The sequence below is a fragment of the Sminthopsis crassicaudata genome, chromosome 2 (assembly GCF_048593235.1).
Source record: "Sminthopsis crassicaudata isolate SCR6 chromosome 2, ASM4859323v1, whole genome shotgun sequence".
Lineage (NCBI taxonomy): Eukaryota > Metazoa > Chordata > Mammalia > Dasyuromorphia > Dasyuridae > Sminthopsis > Sminthopsis crassicaudata.
This window is the reverse complement of record NC_133618.1, coordinates 125,153,210-125,177,880: the sequence shown is the minus strand read 5'-3', so window position 1 is coordinate 125,177,880 and position 24,671 is coordinate 125,153,210. Positions and strand designations below refer to the sequence as shown.

General features: G+C 35.6%; 1 protein-coding gene across 1 annotated transcript in view; it reads left to right on the top strand.

Moving 5' to 3' along the window:
* The window catches only part of TACR1 (tachykinin receptor 1), a 163,581-nt gene that overhangs the window by 73,046 nt on the left and 65,864 nt on the right, over positions 1-24,671 (top strand). Inside the window, exon 2 of the mRNA XM_074287205.1 lies at positions 24,005-24,199. Within this exon, the coding sequence (XP_074143306.1) occupies positions 24,005-24,199 (195 nt within the window). The remainder of the gene's footprint in view (positions 1-24,004; positions 24,200-24,671) is intronic.

Here is a 24,671-nt window from a genome sequence, read left to right as displayed (position 1 = left end):
GCATTATATTTGAGAGGGGTTATGGAGATCAAAATGACATCGTTTGACAATTGATTCTAGATGTGACATGAGTGAAAATGAACAATTGACTCAATAACATTGAGATAAATCTTCATAAACAAAAGAGTAATGATACCCTTCACAAAATAGTGGAGTTTGGAAGAGGGATATATGTGGAGGAAAAGGTGATTTCTCTTTTAGATATGTTGAATATGAAATATTTATGAGAATGCAATGAGGAATATACGATGGGAAGTTAATGTTGTAGGCTGAAGTCTCAGGAGATACATTGGAGCTAGATTGATCTTGGGAATCATCTTCATGTATGTGTACATATGTGTATATATACACATATCAATATATACTATACATGTATGTGTCTATATATCTATATCTATATATTCATAGTTAAGGAATGTGATATGGTTGATGATCTAGTAAAAGATCCTGAGAAGAGATAGAGAAGTGGGAAGGAAACCAAGAAAGTAGTATCATAAGAGCCAACAAAAAAGAAAATATCAAGAAGAATAGATAGCCAACAATGTCTAATGTTGTAGAGAGGTCAAGAAGGAGGAAATTTGAGAAAAGTTCATTAGATCCGGTAATTAAACAATCATTGGAGAAAATACTTTCATTGAGTGTTAAAACCAGAAGTCAGATTGCAGAGTATTTAGTAAAGATGAAGAGAAATATAGGCCAATAGATGGAGGATGTGAGATGTTAGTCTCTAGTGAGAATATGGTCTCTTCATAGGATTATATAATTTTTATCTATAAGGCTCCTTAGAGACCATTAAGTCCAATTTCATTTTTGTTTACTAAAACAACAAACCAAGATATCAGAACATTTTATAATATTCAATTAGCCTGATTTTCATGAAGTTTATTTAAGACATGACTTTTTAGTGCCATTAGAATAAAAGAGATGAAAATTTATTTTAGTTTTGGTTTTTGAGGCTAGAAACAAAGCAGACATTCACAGATTTGATCCTGCTACTATGGGGACAGATGCTGTTACCTGGGCCAATTTGATACTCCTGCTGTTTTCTGAGATCTCACTCTGTTGGTGCCAGACTTTCTATAGACAACCCTTTGGTTTTAGTCCTTCTATAGTTCAAAATTTCCCAACTCTAGCCATTCAGCATCCTCCATCTCTGTAGGAATAGGATTACAGGTATGCATTTCCACACCTGGGAAAACTGGAAAATTAGAAAATTAGAGGACCTTAACCCAAAGCAAAGTTTAAAGTCAGAAAAAATTAAGACCTGAGATTTCACTGAGATGACTAAAGCAGATGCTTTTCTCTCTGCTAGGAGAAGCCAAAGAAGAAAGCAAAAAGAATCCAGATTTCTCTGGTGGTAGATGCAAAAAGTGATTCCTTAAAGGAATTAAAAGGCAGTTATTTCAGCAGAGTTGGTATCCCATAAGTAGCCTGATATCAGACTTATCAGAGCTCAGTAGGGAGTGTTTATGATCTAAAAACAAGATAAAAAGTTATAAGTAGGAGACCAACCAAAATTTGATCTGGTATGATCTCTAGTAAAACACCCAGGAACCTGCCTTTGGTTCTATTCTGAGTTAGACCAGATTTCTGTGTTGTTAAATAATTTTCAGTTGTGTTTCACTCTCCATAACCCTATTTGGAGTTTTCTTGGCAAAAGTACTGGAGTAGTTTGCCTTTTTGGTAAAGTCAACTTCACCTCTAAATTTTATAATTATGACTTACAGATGATGTACCAGATGAGAGAAATAAAAAATCTCAACAACACGGAATGGGTAGTACCTAATGTCATCATGGTTATTAGAATAAATAAAAAGTCCAACTTTTAGGTTCAAAAGGTCAAATTCTAAAAGTACAGAATAGATAAAATGATGTGACAGCTTTGAAAAAAAGAAGCTAATATAATCTTGTTGTTGTTCAGTCCTTTAATTATGTCTGACTTTTGATAAGCCCCATGAACTATACTGTCCATAGGATTTTCTTGGCAAGATGCTTCTCTTGTGGATTAAGACAAATAAAAGTTACGTGACTTGCCCTGTCTTCCTTCTAGACAAACAGGTTAGTATAACTTGTAGGCAGTTAAGTGATGTGGATGGAGCACTGGGCTTGGAATCAGAAAGACTCATCTTTATGAGTTTAAATCAAGCTTCAGACACTGTGTGACCCTGAGCAAGTTAAACCTGTTTGCCTCAGTTCCTAATCTGTAAAATGAGCTGGAGAAGGAAATGTCAAACTACTCCAATATCTTTGCCAAGAAAGCCCCAAATGGGGGTCACAAAGAGTCAGACATCACTGAAAACTGAAATGACTAAAACAAAAGTTACTTGCCCAGGGTCACATAGCCTGATTTGAACTCAAGTTTTCCTGACTCCATACTCAGCACTCTATCTATTGAGCCATCTATTTGTCCTAAATTGATCTTAGTCTGCATTATGTTCAGCTATAATGCATCCTGCTAATTCTAATGTTGTCAAATAGCTTAGTATTATCTCACTTCATTTTCATTTAAAAATGTGTTACAAAACTAATATATGCAAAGGTTTGGGATATGGCTGAGATAAATAACAAGTTCCAGGCATCACATTTTAGTAAAAACATGGATAAACTATAATAAGTAATCAGAAATACTACCAGTGTAGCTTCTATATGTTCTCATTTATCTACATTGCCCACAAGGCTAATAATTACCTTTATTTAATATTTTAGGGATTGCCAAACTCTTTAGATACACTATGCCATTTAAGTCTCACATGGCTGCTATTACTATCCTCATTCTACCAATAAACAAGTTGAGTCTCAGAGATTATATGACTTATCCAAAGTCATAAAGATAGTGTCAAGAGCAGTGTTTAAATCAGATTTTCCTGACCCTCAAGTCCACCAGCATTTTCTGCAGCATTTCAGAACAGTGATCTAAGACTGTGTTATTATGGATGATCTCCTGGAAGAATTGCTGGAGATAACTTGAGTAGGAGTAGGGAGGAAAATAGAATAAGCCAGTTCTATTCCCCAACCAAGACTAAATAAATAAGCCTCAAGGTGGTCACAGAAAAGCATTGAATTCTCAGTTATAATGCAAAGACCCTTGAATTCTGAGATATCAGGGTTGTATTTAGAAGTTGTCTATTATATAACTCTACAAAGAACATATTATATGTGTTATTATGCTGCCATTACATATAAGAAAAGGAGACCCATACATGACTTGCTTATAACTACTGAATGAGTAGTATGAGAGGTAGGGGGTTTGAATCTGGGCCTTTCCTGTCTCTATGTTCCATATGCCTTCAACCATACTCTGTTGCCTTTCATGAAGGATGGTTTAAAAAGGATGGTTTTTCAGTGAGAATTCAGGGTACTCTCTAACTTCCTCCAAATGATGAGGATTTAGGGTATCTTTCCCCTCTCACTGCAAAGATTTTAGATCCATTATCTGGATGATTGGAGGAAGGGGTAGGAATAAGGTCTTGATGAAAATATTTTTTCTTCATAAAGCTTGTGCCCCCATAAACCACAAAACAACCCCAGGATCTTATCATATCTGAAATATAGTAGCATCCTAGAGAGCTCTTCCTGCACTTTATCCACTTTGATCACAATTAGAACAATTCATCATTCTAAAGACTTCTGAACCTTCTAAAATAGCTTGGCTTAGCTGGCTGGCAGACCATGAAACAACTTATGACTGTGGCCAAAAACAAGATTTATAATGAAGACAGTAAAACGGGAGGAATGTTAGGGAGTTATGGGAAGTGCAGGGGGAAAGTTGGGAGGAGAAGGGGCAGAAGGAAGTTAGGAGGGCAACAGGAGAGCTAACAGAGCTATGGCTTTCGCTCTCTCTTCTTCACATCATTGAATTTTGAAATCCTCCTTAAAATGATGGCTAGAGAGTTAAGCTTAAACAGCAGGAACCTTATATGTTCATCAACTGTTGGAGTTATAAAGGTCATCTCATCCAAACCACTCACCCTCATTTTACAGATTAGGAAACCAAGGCTCACAAGATGAAGTGACTAAAGCACAGCTACTTGGTGGCGAAGAGAGAGTTCCATTCTAGTTTATCTGGCTCTAATCCATCATTCTTTGACTGTACCATGCTGCCCCAGTTCTATCCTATAAAATAAGCTGAGAAAACAAGAGAGATACACAGATCATGCAACTGTCCATGCTTAATGCCACTAAGCCAAGCTAGAGATGGGCTGTGTTTTAGCAACCTCAAGCTAAACTGTCTGAGAGGAACTAACATGGGGATGAGTGATACTGCTCTACTTAGTTTCCCCAGAAATTTCTCTGATCATATATCCAGCTCTCCAAACCCTGACAACAGCAATTAAACTGGTGCCATGCTCTAAAGAGCCTATTTCTTCAGGAGTGGCTTTGAGCCTTGCCCGGATAGCTGGCCCAGAGACATTTTCTTTCCTTTTCTTTCTTTCTTTTTTTTCTGTAGCTTTTTTATTGTCTGGTACAACAGGAGTATACAGTAGGGGAGGGGAGAGGGATGGGAGTAAAGAACTTGCTGAGTAAGGCTCTGAGGAGGAATAGCCAGAGGTAATTAGACGCCAGAGGAAGGAACAATCTGGCTCATCCTCACGAGCTGCTACTTACTCTTTCTTTAAGGGGAGTTGTGATTTGCATTGGTAGGTCATGAAGAATGTTCAGGGTTTTTTACTGCCTTGCAAACTGTGAGAGGGAAGGCAGGGGTGAGATGCAGAGAACTGCTTTATTGCTAACTTCATATATATATAAAATCATATATGTATTCATATATAATCACTTTACTTGTTTTATTCTCAAAACAATCTTGGAAAGTATGTGCTATTATCAGTCCCATTTTACAGGCAAAGAGACTGAGCCAAATAGAGGGTAAAGGATGTGCCTAAAGTCAAAGCTACTGAGTGGCTAAGATTAGATTTGAATACAGTTATTCCTGCCTCTAGACCAGGCATTCTATTGTTGTGACACCTATATGCTCTAAGAGGCAGTAGATAGGGGTTTGATTTATTGATTCTTCATCTTCTTGAGTTTTCATTTAATGATGAACTTAGCTGTTTTGAGTGACTTTGGATATAATTGAGGAAAGCAAAGGATCTGCAAATGGGAACATATGAAGGATCTTACTCCTTTCTTGGGATTCTGAGCAAGGCATTCCTCCTTGACAGACATGGCCACTAGCAAGGATATGTTTCTTTTACTTTTTGATATTGATAATATTGATTTATTGGGCAGTTATCTCTGTAGCTGCATCTTTGAAGGAATCTTGTATAATATCAATAAGCATGTGACTCCCTTTGCTAGAATCTTGTAATAATGAGATTCTTTTATGGGGCAGTGAATAGAGGGCTGAGTTTGGAGTCAGGAAGACCTGAGTCAAAATCTAGCCTCAGACACTTAAAAGCTGTGTGACCTTAAGTATATCAGACTGGTTGACTCAGTTTTCTCATCTGTAAAGTGAGGTTGATAATAGCACCTATCTTGGAGGGTCATTGTGAGGAACAATTGAGGTAATGTTTATGAAGTGCTTAGCATAGTGCCTGACATATAGTAGGCTCCGTATAAATTATTATTATTATTATTATAACTGCTATCATTATCACACTTTTTATTACTTGAAAAGATTTGTATAGCTATGGGAAGTAGACATACTAACTGAAGCTATCTGATATGTTCTTACTTTTAAGAGGAGTTTAATAATAATATCCATGATTTTCCCCCTAAGTATTTAATATTCTCTCCCCAGAATGTCTGCATAGTACTCTGTACTGGTCACATTTCATCTGGAGTGTTGCATTCAATTCAACTGGAAAATTTCCATATAAAAATAACTAGAATGAGAAAGGGACTGAGGAAAAAAATGTCATTCAAGCAGTAGTAAAAGGAAATAGAAATGAGAAACATATGGGATAACTGTTTTTAAGTATTTCAAAAATTATTACACTGAACAGTGATTACATGTTTCCTACTTAGTCCTATGTAGCAAAATCAAAATTGATTGGCAGAAGATTTTCTCTTAATACAAGGACAAAATTGGTAACAATCAAAGTTCTCCCAAAGTGATGGCTATTCAAAGTAGTGAGTTTCTCCTCAGTAGAGGTCTTCTAACAGAGACTAGATGACTATTTGTCCAGGATGCTATAAAGAAAATTACTGCCCTGCTATAGGTTGGGAAAGATGAGAGTCTCAGGTCCTTCCCTTACTGAAATTCTATGATTCAATGATTCTAATTCTTATTGCAATTTCCTTTCATCCCTACCTCACTAGCATTAGTCACCTAGGGAGATAATTTATATTGTTAGTTTTTTCTTAGAAACTGCTTCCCATTTGGATACCTATTTAGTATGAAACCTTCTCAAATTTTCAGGATTTCCTTCCTATACTCCAATGCCTCAGTAGTAGGAAATAGGTTATTGTTGGGCTCTGAAATGAACCAATTTTTTGCCTTACTAGGAAGTATCCTTAACCAGTGACCTACTTAGAAAGTATACCCATTCAATTAGAGCTTCTCTATAGCAGGACTTCTTAAAGTTTTTCCACTCATGACCCCTTTTCACCCAAGAAATTTTTACATGACCCCGGGTATATGAGTATATGAAATAAGTATACAAATCAAACATTTATTGATAATAAATTACAATTTAATATCCCTACATTAGTTATGTGACTCCATATAAGGTTGAGACTAACAGTATATGAAGTTTTGTTCTACATTGTTCTTCTTTTAAAGTGCAAATACCTTTCTAAGGAACAGGGAAAAGTGACCCATAGGAAGGAAGGACTCTGACCTCACTAGGACAATCTTTCTTTCAATTTATACACTTTACAATCCAGCCTATATATGATCATCTGTTCCACATCTTGTTGGCTATGCAGATATCTTCCCCGCTTTCCATCCCACACCATGCTTCTAGACTAGGAAGGCACAATTCCTCAGATTTAAAATCCTTGGCTTCTTACAAGCTTTCAAGGCTTAGCTTTAGCTCCATCACCAACAACATAATTTTTTTGAAACCCTCTCTTCTCCTGTTGTTAGGCCTTTCCACCTTGAAATTACTTGGTATTTACTTTGTCCTTATTTTCTATTTAGTTTTCTACATGTTTATTGTTTTCTGTGATAAATTGTAAGCTTCATGAAGTGAAAAATTAATTTTTTGTGTCCAATGTCAAACACAGTTTCTGGAACCTAGAAGGGTTTAATCAGTGCTTGTTGGATGAATTAATAATAAATGCTCATAGGAGTTATCTTCCATTTTATCCTCTCTGTCAAATTTTCTTTTCTTAACTGCTCATATTACCCTGTCAGTGCTGTTAGACTTCAAATTCTTTTATATATCTCTATCCCATAAGTCCTGAATTCTTTTAAAGGTTTTGCTACTTAAGAAAAAGTAAATAAAGCAAACCCACCTTGTAGTAGACAGAATTCCAAGATATAGAACAGATGAATGTAGTGAAAATTTCCTAATTTAACTAGAGGAGCAAACTGAGGCTTAGGAAAGTTAAATAATATCTTTTAAGTCATTCAGTCAAGAGCAATGGAAAAAGCCTAGAGCACATTGAGTCCAACTTCCCCCCCTGCCCCCCGCCATTTTACAGAGGAGAAAATTTGGGTTCGGGAAATGGAATTAATTCGTCTAAAGACACAAATGTAGGAAATAGTAAGCTGAGATTTTATCCTAGCTCCTCTGACTCCAAAACTAATCTAACCCTCTTCCCATTGCACCATATTATTTCCTGGTACCTAGCCAAAGCACAAATGTAGATAACTGAAATCTACAATGTTTTTGGTACATCAGAGCAATCCACAATTCAATGGATGAATTAGAATTTGGATATGTTTTAAGGAACAAGCAGAAATTCATTTAACAAAGAAGAGAAAGAAGCTATTACATATACAGGAACCTGCATTAGAGTAAAGGCAAGAGAATTCAGGTCATGTTGTAAGGAAGGAGGAGTAGTCTAATAAAATCAATCCTTCAAAGGATGGATGAAAGGGGTTCTGTAAACACAATTATTCAGTGTCGGCCTGGGAAAGAAGTGGTAATTCTCCTTACTCTTTGTATATCATCCTACAACCTGACTTTATATTTACTAGCTTATGTCCTTGGCATAAGTCCTGTGTTCTTTTCAAAGACAGCTTTTTCTTCTGTTCAACTTAACAGAAAATTTTAAAATGCAAAGCATGATACACAATATCAGGGACAGGAGACCCAGATGAGTTTCTATATTTCCATTAAGGTGTTCAGGTTCCCTTCCAGCCTTAAATCCTACAGAGATGTAACTAAGACAAGGAAATTGGGGCCTTACTTTAGAACACTAATGTCTGAAGAGATTAACTTCCTCCCAAAAGCAGTCATTTATTTATCCATGACACGTGGTACAATTGCCTAAACTTCCTCACTTAAATTTGTCTACCATGCACATTATTAACAGGGCCCAATTGCTATGATGGCATTTGCCCAGAGTCTACCTCCCTCTAATGATATGTCTGCAGGTTCAATTATGGAAATTTAGAAATTGAATATGGAAAATTGCAAAAGACTCCTAATGTATTTTGATAACTATTTCTATCTCACCCTTTTGAACATATGTTTCATAGGCTTCCCTTTTGATGGAGATTTTACATGTAGTTCTGTTAGCTCTGATTGTCCTTTCCTTAATTGTTGATCTGAGATTAAAATAGATTGCTGTTTGTACTATAACATCCTCTTGTTAAAGGATGGCAGGGGAAGAGTCCAGCTGGTGTTCAGTTTGCAAATCCCTCCTCCCTTAACTGAATTTGCTCTGAGTACAAGAATTCTTAGTGACAGCTCTGGAATTTTATATGCTTTCCCAAAGGAATTTCTAGATGTCAAGTTGAAACTCCAAAACTTCTTTATTCAGCATGATCCATAAAAGGCTGGCTCAGGAAAGGCAGCAGATGGAGGGAGAGCTAGCTCTCTCCAGTCAATCAACATTTTTATTGACCTTGAGCCATATGACCATCTAAGTATTGTGGAGTTACAAAGTCCCTACACTGGAGAAGCTTGCAATGTCATTGGGAAGATAATTCATAAGACAGAAATATATTATGAAAAGTTCTGGATTTGGAATCAGAGAATTTAGTTTCTCATTTCAACTTTACTTATTTCTAGATGATTGACTTTGAAGATATCCCCCTACTTCTCTAAACCTTAGTTTGCTAATCAGAAAAATAAGAAAGTTGAACTCTGGTTTCTGAGGTCCCTTCCATCTCTAAAACCTGATATCTCTATTACCAAAGTTTCCTAACAGGTCCTCTGTCCTTCATCCTCTGCTAGTTCCAATTCATCTTTTATACCAAAGTTTCTTACACTGTGGATTGCAGTTCCATTTGGAGTCACATAGTGTAGGGGTCACAAAATTATGACTTATTATCAGTAAATATTTGATTTGTATACCTATTTTATATTTTAACAAAGCTGGGGTCATGCAAATGTTTTTCAGACAAAAAGGGGTCATAAATGGAGAAAGTCTAAGAAGCCTTGTTATGTATTTCACTGCTATGGTCATTGTTTTTATGTATGGGTCTGACCATACCCATGCTCTGCTCAGAAACCTCAGTGGGTCCTTTTTCTCTCCTAAGTATTAAGGTTCTAACCCACTGTTTAGCATGTAAAAACTTCTGCAATTACTCCCCACTTTCTAACTTCATCTCACACTATTTCTTCCACATACTCTATACTCCAGACAAGTCAGTCATCTAACTCTCTTCCCATTGACCATGTTTTTTTTTCCTCTCCTCTTTCTCTTCATTCATGAGATACCATATGTCTGACATGTTCTCCATCCCCTATAAAATTCCTATCCATCATTCAATCCATAGATCAATCAATAGCACTTATTAAGCTTCTTTTATTTGCCAAGTGTTGTGCTGGGTGCCAGACAACAAAGGTGTGGAAATTCTCACAAGATCCAAATCTAAAGAGAACCTAATAGATATTCCACAATTTTCTAAAACCAGATACTTAGTGGTAGCAACTTGAAAAAAAAATTCTGTGGAATGTATATAGCCAGAGGTCCTTGAAACTTGGAGCACTGGGGACAGGAATGTGTGGATGAGATTTATGAAAACTCTTTGGTTTCATAGCAACGTTACACAATAGAGCTAGGAAACAACTCTACATCTAGTAGAATCTCTAGACAAACAATTGTTGATGTCCTTATTTCTGCTAACTTCATTTGCCAAGGATAAAGAAAATTTTAGCAGGCTTCCAGTACTTCGAAATTAATGTTATCAAAAGCACAAATTTAGAATTATTGAGCTAGTTTATTCTAGGCTATGTGGCTCAGAAATGGGTTAGTCTCAAGGACAAGCTGATTGGTGGTTAGGCTTGAATTATGAGACATAGGAATTCACAGTTGTAGAGTGAAGAAGTAAAGCTAATAACAGAGACACATTGGAACACTATAAACCATCATCCCATTTGCTAGTAGGTGTAATTCATTATAAACTTTGGATTAGCAAACAGAACAGTGTCATACTAAATCCCTTATTTCCATTTATTATTTAGACCCCAACTGGGGACTGCTGCCCCAGGACTTAGCAACTCAGAGTGGTCCTTTACCTTAGAAATAAAGTGGTTTTTTTATTCCTTAGAGCCAAGTAAAAAATTACTGATAGAACTGAGTTTTTTGTTTGTTTCTTTTGTTTTATTTCCCAATGGAAACCAGTTTTTAATCACAAAATGGAAGTCAAATTTTAGGAAACACAGGGGTTTTTCCACTACTTCAAAATGACATTTTATGTGTGTCTTCAGCATTTTCTATAGAACTTTTCATGTAGCAAATGCTTAATAAATGCTTATTCTTTCAGTCCTATGTAGGTTTTACAAAGTGCAATTAAGGAGAGAAGGGGGCTGAGGACAAATAGTACATATCTCTCTCATCCAGTGGAATAAAAAAAATGTTTTAGAGGTAAGGAGAAGACAGAACAAAAAAGAAATAGACTTGGAGTGGATCTGGAAATGTTCATGAATGGCATAGAGAAAATAGTTCCCATGGATTAAATTATCATTTCTGTGCAAATGATTACCATAACTAAATATCCAAGCCTAATTACTCTCTTGAGGTCAGATTCTATATCACCTACTATTTTTTGGACATTTCAAACTACATGTCCTATTAGTATGAGACTTGACATATTCAATCATTTTTAATTGTGTCCAATTCTTTAAGACTCCATTTGAGGTTTTCTTGGCAAAAACCCTGGAGCTTTGCCATTTTCTTCATCAACTCATTATATAAATGAGGAAATTGAGGCAAATGGGATTAAGTGACTTGCTGTGGAAGATGAGTCTTCCAACTTCAATTCTGCCATTCTATACACTCTACTATCAACTGCCCAGAGAAAATCTAATAAAAGAAAATTTTACAAATATTTGAAGGGCTCTCCTGCAGAAATCATTAGTCTTACTTTTTTGTGTCCAGAACTAGAACCAGTGAGTGAAAATTGCAGAAAAATAGATTTTGACTTTGAATAAAAAAAACTTCTAAATAATTTGGAGCTAGCTAGCTATAAACTGTTGGAATTAGTATGCTGGAGGCTATATAAATCTTATTGGGGGTTTTGTAGAAGGCTGCTTAGGGAAGAGTTAAACTAGATGATCCATTCCAACTCAGATTCTCTGTCCTTAGGAGATTCTAACACCTGTCACCACAATTATTCACTCCCATTCTAGTTTTTTGGGGTTTTTTTCCTCCTCTCACCTTGGCACTCTATGCTGCCCTCTGCTGCCTTTAGAAGGACTTGCTATTAGACTGGATAGTAGTCTGATTATTCCAGTGGAGCTGTCCAGTCTGCGGACATGATGTGAACCTGTAGCTCTAAAGAGAGGTCAAAGCCAGAGATATAAATTTAGAAGTTATTTATAAAGTTGCAACAATTAGGAGTGGACTGATCATCAAAAGAGGGAAAATAAAGAGAAAAGGAGATAATATTAAAAAGTTAAGGCACATTTGTGCTTGAGAGGTGAGAGAAGAAAATGAAGCTTTAGTTAAAAATGGAATAACGAGAGGCTGAAGAAGGAAAGAAAAGGGAGATGCATGTGGTATTATGAAAGCCAAAGGAAAAATATTTAAACAGGAAGCTATGAATAGTGATAATAGTTTGTATTGTGCTTTAAGGTTTCCATAGCATTTTACATGTGTTTTATTTGATCCTCACAACAACCCTGTGAAATAGATGCTTTGGGCATTATTATTTCTATTTTACAACTTCTACAGGAAGCTCTTTTAATCCCTCTAAATTCTAGTGCTTTTCCTTTGTTATTTTCTTTTTGTTCTGTATATAGCTTTCTTGCATATATATGATTGATTATTGCCTCACCCATTAGTTGAGGTCCTTAAGGATAGGGACTGTTTTTGCTTTTCTTCGTATTCTGAGAGCTTAACATTGTGTTTAGCACATAGTATGTGTGCTTAATAAATGCTTATTGACTGAATGGCCTTACTGATTTATTTATAGTAATAAAAACTAAAAGTATGGAAATCAAGATTTGAAGCCAGACTTCCTCTGACTTCAATTCTAGCACCCTATCTACTAACATCTATGTATATATTTTTTTCATATAAACACATGTCTTATAAACATTATAAATATTTTATATTAAATTTCATATATGCATAAATGTGGGTATATGTTTATATATGCATGTGAATGTCATTTGATCCTCACAACAACCTTGTAAGGTAGATGCTATTGTTATCCCTATTTTACAAATGTAGGAATTAAGACTGAGAAATAAGTGACTTGTCCAGATCCCCAAAGCTAGTAGATATTTGAGTCTCAGTTTCCTCATCTGAAAACTAAATAAGTTGGACTAGATGTCTCTCTAAGGTTTCTGTCTATGATTTTATGATCCCAAGTCAAAGAAGATGAGAAACTGGATTTGATGATTAGATGACTATCGTAGATAGCCAATATAGACGGCCAACATAGACAAAATAAAGAGCTGAAGCAAGCAACACCCTGCCTCCTCCATATCATCCATGTGACAAAAATATGTTTAAATATAAATAGCTACTGAAGGGAGCTGGGATGGGAAAAAATAAAGATTATAGGAATGGATAGATTATAGTATCAAAATGGGCTAAACTTTTCAACCTTTTCTCCCAGTTGACCTGTGTAGACAATGGGATAATCTGATATTAACTCTGAGAACTTATAAAAAAGTCTCCTCCTCTTTAGTATTACATTGCAAGAGTCACATTTTTCACTACTAACATATAGTTCTTTAGATTTCTCTTTCCTTAGAGAAAAGGAGAAAATATAGGATCCCTAGCAGAGAGTTAATGTGACTTCAACTAGAAGGTCTTATTTTTCTTTAAGTTAGTCTGACAGTGAAGTAAAACTAGAAGGAACCTTGAGAGGTCATATATTGCCCAACTACAAGCAATGAAAATTTCTTACTGCCTGCTGGACATTTCTGCTTTATATGTCCTTCTGTCACCTCAAATTTAACATGTCTAAAATGAAATTCATTATCTTCCCCCCACCAAAAAAAAAACCAAAAAAAAAAAAAAACAGCTGCCCCTCTGGACTATTCTCCCAGTCAGTAACTCACACTTGAAGTTTTGAAATCATCTTTGACTACCTCCCCACCCCCAACCCCAATACACACCTATTCAGTCATTCATAACTTGTCAGTTCTACCTCTGAAATGTCTTTTATTACTGGGCTTACTTTTTTATTTTCCTTTCAGGATTTTTTCATTTCTTGCTGGAATTACTGCAATCTACTATGATGTAATTGATCCTCTTACCTCCAGTTTCTACTCTGCATCCCACCCCAGACTCATTCTATCTTACATACAGTCATTAGAATAACTGAGGAAGTTGGGTAGCACTGGGTAGTGATTAGAGCACTAAAGAAGTAAGAAAAACTTGGGTTCAAGTTCCATTTTCAGAAATTTATCAAATTTATTACCCCAGGCAAATAATTTAACTTCTATTTGTAGTTCCAATTTCTCCCTCCATAAAATGGTGGTTGTGATAAATTGAGAGAATATTTGTAAAGTGTTTTGCAAATCTTAAACTATTATGTAAATGCTAGCTATTATTTATTTTTAATCATCATTTAATAGTATCAGTCTTTTCTTCCTCTTCTTTTTTTTCTTCATTTTCCACTTCATCTTCTATTTATTCTTCATCTTCATCATCATCTTTATTTTATTTTTCTTGCTGTTGCTATTGTTGTTGTTGTTGTTGTTGTTGTTGTTGTTGTTGTTGTTGTTCTTTTTCCCCTTCTTCTTCAACTCCCTAATTTGATTTGAGATTTTCATCATCTCTTGAGCAAGTGTTAGGCTTTCTAACCTCTGTACTTTTGCTCAAATTGTTCTTATAACTTATAACATCTTTCCTCCTCCTTCTTTCAATCAGTTGATCAATAAACATTCATTAAGGGTCTACTATGTGGTAGGCCTCTGCCCTTGGGGTGTTTAAATTCAAAAATTACTTGTCTTTAAACTCAACTCAAATACTACTTTGTCCAAAGACCCTTTTCACTTTGCTCCAGTCCACAATGGCCTCTCTTTTCTTTAAATTCCTTTGCATGAAGGGAGAATTTATTCCAATTTATAATAGTTCTAAAAAATTGGAAAAAAATCTTACATTAAATCAAAATCTGAATCTGCAAATTCCATCAATTGCTTGCAGTTCTGCCTTCTGAGATTAACGAAACAGACCAAGTTTAATCTCCTTTCCACAGGACAGCTCTTCAGATATTTAAAGACTAAAATCACTTTCCCGTCCTATTCCTCCATATAATTACTGTTATTAAGTTATGTCTGACTTTTCATGATTCCATTTGTACTTTTCTTGGCAAAGATGCTGGAATGGTTTGCCATTTACTTCTCCAGCTATTTTACAGATGAGGAAACTGAGGCACACTGGGTTAAAGGATTTCTCCAGGGTCACACAGTAAGTAAGTAACAGATCTTCCTGACTCCAAGCCTAGCTCCCTCTACATTGTGATAATTAGCTGCCCTAAATATAAAGTAAATATAAAAATATAAAATATATATAAATAAAGCAAAATAGCATATCAGAGCCAAGAGACCTGGAATTGATTCACAGCTCAATAACTCACCAGTCCTTTTCCTAGCCCTCTTGCTTTTATTTGTAATGAGCTAGTGGCAACAGCCATGCCCTACCTTGCTTGCCTCATAGTATTATTGTAAAGACCAAATGAGGCAATATCTGTGAAATGTTGTGGAAGCTGAAAAGTGCTTTATAGATGACAGAATCTTATGATTGTCATTCTACAAATACTTGGTTGATTAATTGATATTTATTCTTCCAGAGTGCTTGGGATTCCAAGAGCAGGAGGGAATAGTCTCATTGTATTTACCCTAGTCAGACCTCATATGGAGCAGTGTGTCCTTTTCTGAGCACCAAGATTTATGTGAAACATCAATGAGTTGGATTCTGCTCAGAGAAGGCCAAACAGGATAGAAAACAACCTTAATCCATGGCCTATATTTTTAGTTGAAGGAAATAGACATCTTTGGTCTGTAGAAAAGAAGTTGAAAGCTGGAGAGGGATAAGGGAAGGGTGGGGAGTCAGACATGCTAGTTATCTTTAAGAATTTGAAAAGTAGTTACAGAGAAGATGGATTAGATTTTCTGTCTGACTCCAAACAGCTGAATTAGGAGCAATGGATGAAAATTGTAAAGAGGCAGGTTTAAGTTTAATTTCAACGGGGAGGGAGAATTAATATTTTGAAAACTGTATTTTAGTATAATTATTTTTTTTGAAATCTTATGTGGTTATTTCCCCACCATGGTATCAATATTTCTCCAATGGTTAGCATAAGAAATCAAATAGGAATTATTTTTGGGTTTTTCAGGGGGGGAGTTTTACAGAAGTCATAGACAACACAAAAGACAATACAGCAGACAGTACAGAAAAAAGTTTAGAAACTCAAAAATGAATAGAATAAATGTAGAGTATTATATAATATCAATACCTAATAAAATAAAAAGAAAAAATTCAGACTTCCTTTCTGGTATAAAGGCAAGTCTAAAAAATTTTGAACAGATTTTATAGATCATATGAGTGCCACACCCCTAACCTCTGCAGTTTAGAATGGATAACAATGAAAATAAAATATTGTTCTGAAGAGTCCGTCAGCTTTCAAAGAATGCCAAAGGGGTCCATGAACACAAGAAAGGTTAAGAATCCTTGAATTCTAGTTCAAACCCATCATTTTATAAATGAAGGAACCCAAGAAGCAGACATGGCTTACCCAAAATCTCCAAGATAATCACATGTAAGAGATTGGATTTGAGCCCAGGATTTCTGACTCCTAATAAAGTTTTCTTCCCACTACATCATTGTTATCCCAAAATGAAATCATAAATCAAACATACCACAGGAGTCTGTGATAAATTGGAATGGTCAAAAGTGGAGAAGTAATGAGAAGAGATTCTGAGCTCATAGTTTATAGCCAGAAAAACACAGTCCTGAGAGGAACACTCAGAGAGTGGGACCCAACGGCAGGGCTGGGAAGAGGGATGCTAGACTCCTCAATGTCCCAACTCTCCAACCTCTCTTTTCTGGGGAACCAAGAACAAACACAATTGGCCCAGATGGCAGTTTGGGGCTGAACTGACTTCATGACTTCAGGATTTTTTTTTTTGCTTGCTGCCCATATTGATACTAGTTCAATGTTGACTCTGAAGCTAAGGAGCTATAGTGATGCAGACTGCATGTAGACATACCTTCTTTTCTTCCTTCTCTACTTCCTGCCCACATTTGTTCCCTGCTTCTCCTTTGCCACCTCTCCATTTCCTAGCAAGCAGATTTCCCTTTCACTAGACCTTCTTCACATCTTGCCATCAAGCCTCCTTTTTTATTGTATTTTTATTTAGTGTATGTATATTTACTGTATTTTTTCTTTCAGCTGCACATGAGGGAATTTCATACACAGTACTTGCCTCTAGACATGCTCTTCCCATGACTACTAAATAATACCCTTTGGTACAAAAAAAAGACACTAAATTTTACTAACTATTAGAGATTATATGTTCATTCAATAGGAGGATTCTCCACAGTAACAGACCATATTTTAGAAGAGAAGGCTCAGTATTGCTGAGATGTAAGTAAAGCCTGTGGGTTGCATTGGGTTGAAATTGATTCAACAAAGAACTAGGTTTAGATGTATCTCTGTCTTTATTGCTTTTAGCAAGGGTCCCTAGTTCCCATCATGTATTTCTAAGCCTTTAAGTAATTGATTTTCAAATTAATTAACAAAAAACATGCCCTGAAATTTCTAAGCTTTGCTTGGATTGTCAGGGATTGTGGTAGAAGGAAAGAGAAGGAGACTTTAGGGGGGGTTGTGGTTCCTAATACACCCACTCCTCAGGGACTATATGTCAGGTGCCCACTACCCCTTCCTCCTTGTTTTCAAAGCCTCAGAGATGGGTAGGATTTCATTCCATAAGAGACAAGGTCAATATACTGAGAAAAAAAAACTGGATAGGGAAAGATGCAGTTCCAACTAGGTATACAAGTAAGGTAATGAGGCAAGAATAGGGCATTAGTCACTGATTATATTGTTTAGTGAAAAGGGCATTTGGAGTCAGAGGATCCAGATTCAAATTCTTCCAATACTATTTATCTCCAGGATGGTAGACAAGTCATTTAACCTATCAGATGATCTCCATGGTCCCTTCTAACTCTAAATTGTCTCATCTTAGGATGTTCTAGAAAAAGAGGCAGCATGGTATAACAAGAGTTGGGGATTTAGAGACAGGACATGAGTTGAGGTTCTAGCTCTGTCACCTTTTACTTAGGAGAACTTGAGCAAGAAGTTTCATTTGAGGGGGGATCCAGGTTCTTCTTCTGTCAAATGAGATGGCTAAATTGCATCATAAGATTCCTTCCTTTTACAAGTATATAAGAACCTACAATATGAGCTTGAAAAGTAGTATGTGCCTGATGCCTGTCACTAGGAATGGGAAATAGACATCTAGGCTGTATCTGACCAGAGCTTTCCTCAGCACTTACTCCTAGAATGTGTATATTACATATGGGTTCTGGAATATGTGGGTTCTGGAACAATATAAACCTAGATTCCTGGATGAATACAAACCATTATGAACAAACTTTTCTCCCATTCACAGCAACCACAGAACGAAAGGAGAGACCTAAGACCAAATACTGAAAGTATTGCAGCTAAACTGATCTTCACAGATGTAGCCAATTCCATGCATTTACTCCAACCTCTTGCCATATGTTCTCCACCAACAATCTTACCCCCTTCTTTTAAAGATGAAGAAACAGAAGCTCAGAATACTTACGAGATTTCTTCAAAGTCATACTGGTAGCCAGTGGCAGATCAAGGATCCAAGCCTATTTGGAATCCAAATCTGCTCTTTCCACTATATTATGAAGCCCCCTGAATTAAGATAATGATAATGGTGAACAAAGACAGATTGGAGAGCTTTCGTCAGGTCAAAATACACAGAATTTCACAACTGATAATATCCCAGGAAGAAAAAAATCAAAGACTTAGCTGTATCTCCATATGTAGCAGCTAAAGAAAAGATACAAAAAAAAAAAAAAAAAAAAAAAAAAAAAAAAGCTAAGTCATTTCACTGAAGATAGCCCCAAGATAGACTGCCATGCATGCACTTGCATTCTTAATGAATATTTATGGAAAAATCATTGATTTATCTATCTTGGGGTTTGCAGCACTTCCTCAGGTGGTTTATGGCCAAAATAGCTGGAAGGATTCTTGGTGGTTATAATAACAAAATACCATTCTCCTCTCCCATTTAAATAAATACATTTTTCATGAGTTTGTACTTTAAGATAAAAAGACAAAGTAAAATATGCATCCACTTTTCAAAAATGCCAACAGAATTATGACTACATGGACTTGAAAAATTGTTTGTGGCAGACTCCAAAAAGGAGACGCAATCATTTGAAATTTTAAAAAAGAAAAAAAAAGATTCATCTAAGTTGTTTTAAACTTTAAACCAAAGAGGTTTTTTTTGTTTTTAATATCTGAAACATTATAATAACTGAAATACACCTGATTGCCTCTGTGTTTGCACTCCCTCTGTTAATGTAGATTACAACCCTTCTAGACCTTTGTAGATGGTTTATTATGGAGTTATTATGGAAGAGACATGAACTATCTGACCACTTTTTCTGTGTAACCATGAGGCAAACTGGTCCTGGAACAACAGATAGCCAGATCATCAGTCTTTTCTGTTTGGTAGTACCTTCCACTTTTTGTAGTAGAGTATTTTAGAGTCAAAAATTACCTCTACAGCACAGTGAGATGTTGCAAGAGAACTGTGGTCAGGCAGGAGTTGGGGGGGAGGGGATGAAGAAGGAGAGGACAGAAGGAAGTTAATATTTTTTTTAAATTAAAAAAAAGACAACTATCATTCACTCTGGCTATATAAGAGTAATATGTATCAAAAAAGTGTAGCAGTCATTTAAATGGATCCTATACTCAAAAAATGGCAGAAAGCAGAATGAAATGGTCTCTCAAATTACAGATTTTTGCTATAAAGATGAAAAATGACTCCCTGTTCTCTCATTCAAAAGTCACTCAGAATTCTAGCTCCATATTGGGCTACAATTATTTTTTAAACTCCTGGCCACTTGAGATCAAACAGGGCATAATGTCAAAATGGGCAGGAGGGTTTGAAATGGATAAAATATAGAGATTAGTAGGGAGGAATTGGTTTAAGAAAGACTGACCCCAAGTTGAAACAGATCAGGTTTTTAATGCTTAAGATAATATTAAGGGGCAAAATATCTTCCACATCATCCCCCTTGTGCTTTCCACAAACCCTTATAAGGCAGAGAATGTATCAGCACCACTCTCATGAGAAATTAAAGTCCATCCTAATAAATAAATAGTTTATCTCTATGATTGGTTATTTAGCTTTATAGTCCCCAAATTTGACCCTTGGGAATATTTGTTTGGTTTTTTTTTCTTGAAAAACAAAAGTTTTTAATTAAATAATTAAGTCCACTGTATTATTATGCATAAATAATTGAAATATGCAAGTTTGAAAGTTATTTTCCATTACAATATTCTTTTTTTTTATTCATTTTTCCAAATTATCCCCTCCCTCCCTCTACTCCCTCCCCCCGATGGCAGGTAATCCCATACATTTTACATGTGTTACAATATAACCTAGATACAATATATGTGTGTAAATACCATTTTCTTGTTGCACATTAATTATTAGCTTCCGAAGGTATAAGTAACCTGGGTAGATAGACAGTAGTGCTAACAATTTACATTCGCTTCCCAGTGTTCCTTCTCTGGGTATAGTTATTTCTGTCCATCATTGATCAACTGGAAGTGAGTAGGATCTTCTTTATGTTGAAGATTTCCACTTCCATCAGAATACATCCTCATACAGTATTGTTGTTGAAGTGTATAGTGATCTTCTGGTTCTGCTCATTTCACTCAGCAACAGTTGATTTAAGTCTCTCCAAGCCTCTCTGTATTCCTCCTGCTGGTCATTTCTTACAGAGCAATAATAGGGAATATTTGTTTTTGATTTTCCTGTATTATGTCTAATAAATTTTGAAAAGGAAAGAAAATCACACTCAGCTTATACATTAAAAGAAGCTGGTTCTGATCAGCATCAACATTCAACAAAATGGTGAAGTAGAAAATACTTGTCTTTACTTTCTCTTCCCTTCCTTCCATAACTCCCTTGTTTCTTTCAAGAAACCTTTGCCTTTGCCCCTTCTTGAGAGATTGACTTTGTGTCTTTTTCCAAAGGGCTATCCATCCTTAGGTAGAATTGAGCCAAATTGGAAAATGATCCACATTTGTATATGAAGGGACCTTACCACATTTAGTGGTAAAAATTATGGGCTATAAGATTTTTCATGAATGTCTGTTTTAATTGAGGACTCAAAAAAAACTCCCCATTAAAAATTCAAACAAATGAATATCTCTTCTGGAATTTCAGAAACTTGTGACCTTCAATAGAGGACATGTAAAGATCATTTGAGGTCAATATTTTTTGGATTAATACAATTTGATACTACCAAGTTAATCTTTCTAAGGCAGTGCTTGGATATGGAACTCTTCTGTTGTCTGCAAAGATTTATTGATTCTTGGTAATCTTCCAAATAAAGTCTAAACCTCTAAGTCTGATATTCAAAGTGCTCTATTATCTGCATTTTCAGCTAAAATTAAGGGTTTTGTTTGGTATTTCAGTAGGCTGCAATTGGGAAGTGAGGTAACACAGTGGATAGAGTGCTGAGACTAAAGTCAAGGAAATTCATCTTTTTGAGTTCAAATCTTCTTAGCTGTGTGATCCTGGACAAGTTACTTAATCCTATTTGCCTCAATTTTCTCACCTATAAAATAAGCTGGATAAGGAAATGGCAAATTATTCCAGTATCTTTGCCAAGAAGACCTCCAGATAGGATCACAAAGAGTCAGAAGTGACTGAAATAACTGAATGATGGCAATAGACTGTGGCAAGAATGTGTGCAAGAAGGAAAATCAACTCAGGGATGAATCTATGAGCTCCTGATTAAGGATTCCTCATATTTCCCCTGCTTGAGGATAATATTAGTCTGAATTTGGGGGGTGATAGGAGAGAATGAGACCAATAAGTGAAAGAAAAATGGCACCAATGGTGAAAGTTAGGGGGGAAAAGAGAAAGAAAACTGGCAAGTTATATTAAGCTCCCATTTTTGATTGCCCAATATTCCTTCTCTTGCTTCTAAGATGATATGAACATTTTCTCTTAAGGTTCCAGTTGATTATAATTCAGCAATCAACAGTAGATTAGATGCTCTTCCCTTTGTCTCCTCAACATTCTGAGAGGCAGAAAGAGTAGCCAGGAATTTATCATTTCTTCTCTCTTTTAGCAGGATGAAATTGCCAGGAGACAGGAACAATGAAAATTTCTAATACCATTCCATCTTGCCTTGGTTGTCACTTTTGTAATCTGCATGTAATCTGTAATATCTCCCTCTTGTGACTCCCTGAAGCATTTCTTGTCTGGACTGGTGGGAGGATATACTGCCTTGTCTAAGAATTATTTATGCTTCCATCTTACCTCCCCCATTAAGCAGTGGGCACCTGGAGGGCAGGAGCTGTGTTTCAGAGAATCACAATAGCCCATATTTGTATGAGTTTTACATACACTATCTCACTTGATCCTTACAAAAGCCCCAAATGAAAGGCAATGTATTATTAGTATTAGTATCCCATCTAATTGAAAAGAGAAACTTTGTAACCCCTATGATTTCTAGCACTGTTCCCTATTCTAATTTTAATTCCTTTGTATAATAATCAATAAAATTACAGTTTTCATAAGGTCTACTCTGAGGCATTGTTAGAGTTGGAAAACTGGAAAGGGAATTCATTAAGCACAGAGCCAGTTAATACTTTGGAATGTGACTCTTACTGTTAATTATCACTTGTTTAGTTTGGAAGTGTTCATTGACTACCTCCATCTTAAAGTGTAATAGATTCTTTGTGCCACAGAGATGGTATATTTATTAAACATTTACTGAGTATAGTATTTCCCTAACCATAGCCACTACTATTATCCAGTTGAAACTGTTTTTTTTTCCCTTCCTCAAATTTTCCAAGAGAATTGTATCTTTATGTCTCTTTCATCTGTCACACTTTCTTGCATTATACTTATCCATATGCAGTTCAATCTTTCTTTATAGATTGTAAATTTCTTAAGGGCAAGGACAGTGTCATTTTTTTCTTTAGCTGAGTTTTATACATAGTAATAACAATTATTGAACAAATAATTCAGAATACTTTGTTAACTGCATGGCCAAATCATATTTCCTTTATTGATTCCATGTAATTACTTTGGAGAAAGCTATTGCATATTCTAATTTTAGTCTAGACAGCAATACATAATAAAACAAAATTTTTGTATAACTTTGGAGAAATAGAATCAAAGGATTGAAAGTACAATGCAGGGAGGACTGAAGTTTAGTAAATTGATGTATCTATCAAACTATTCTTAAAACTCATATCTGAATCATTAATACATACATACTAATTCCTCCACAGAATTTAAAGAAAGACAAAAAAGATATTATCAAAAATTATCCAAGCAAGTAGAATAAGCCTTTTATTGTTCTACCTGGAGGGTTTAAGTTTTCCCCTAATTTCTGTAGTTTAATAATATTTCATCTTACTATGCTGTTGTTCAGTTGTTTCAATCACATCTGCTATTTCACAACCATGTTTGGAGCTTTCTTGGCAAAGATACTGGAGCAATTTGCTATTTCCTTCCCTGGCTCATTTTACAGATGAAGAAAATGAGGCAGCCAGTGTTAAGCAACTACGTGACGGTCACATAGCCAGTAAGTGTCTGAAGCTATATGAATCTTCCTGACTCCAGATCTGATGTTATAACCATTACTGCCCCATTCAGCTGTAGAATCTTTGCAATGATGTCAAACTCCAAAAAGTGCAACACAATACCTATATTTGGATACATTAAATTATTGTCTTACAATATTTCAAGGCAATGTTACCAACCAATTATGTCAGAGAACTAGCTGCTTCTTAAAATTTTATGTAGAAAATTTTCAAATTTTGGGCAAAAAACATCAGTCCATTTAAACTGCACAGGTTTTAGCTGTTTGTTTTGTTTTGTTTTGTTTTGTTTTTGTTTTTGTTGTTGGAAGACCATTTGTCATTCTACTGTTTCTTAGAGTCAGGATTATATGGCCAGTGAACATGTTACTGGACCTATAAAATCTTGTAGTTTTATTTACAGTTTATTTTATAAAGTAGATATTTCTGTCACTATTTATAGTATTACTAGATCTAGGATTTGGGGAGAAGAAGAGAAAGCTGTAAACTTTGACATTCATTAAAATCCCATCTCTAATGACCCTCTTCCCCCCCACAAAAAAAAGAAGACTTAAGATTTTGTATTCTTATTGTTTGGGAAGATGTGATGATATTTTTTTTGTTTGTTTTTAGTTAACTAAGAGCTATCTTCCTTCTGGTTTACAGGTACATGGCAATTATCCACCCTCTCCAGCCTCGGCTATCAGCTACTGCCACCAAAGTAGTCATCTGTGTTATCTGGTCCTTGGCTCTCCTGCTTGCCTTTCCACAGGGGTACTACTCTACCACCGAGGACATGCCCAACCGAGTTGTGTGCATGATTGAATGGCCAGAGCATCCCAGCAAGGCTTATGAGAAAGTGTGAGTAATAATTTCCATATTGGAAAGAGTTGTGAAACATGTTTCTTTCTAGCTTACCTTTTATTTCTCCTTTTCCTTTGATGTACTTTCTCCCATAACCATCATCAAATAGGATTGGTTAAATACCTGGCACAATTCTCTACACAGAACTAGTTAGAATTCTCCAAGATGAGTGTGTCTACAGACATCACTGATTCCTGACTTCTAATACTGAATTAAGCTGAACTAAATTTGCTTCCTTTCTATGGGCCTCAGTTTCCCCATCTGTAAAATGAGGAAATTAAACTGAATTATATTATCTCACTATCACTTCTAACTCGAATATTCTTTAGTTTGAGCTTCTCTGTGATTTTTTCTATTATTTCTGCAAATAATAGTGTTGGGCATTATTCTACTTTTGTCATTGTTCTTATTTCTCTATCTAAAATGTCAACAGAGTATACCAAAAAGTTGGCTTCAAATTACCTCCAGA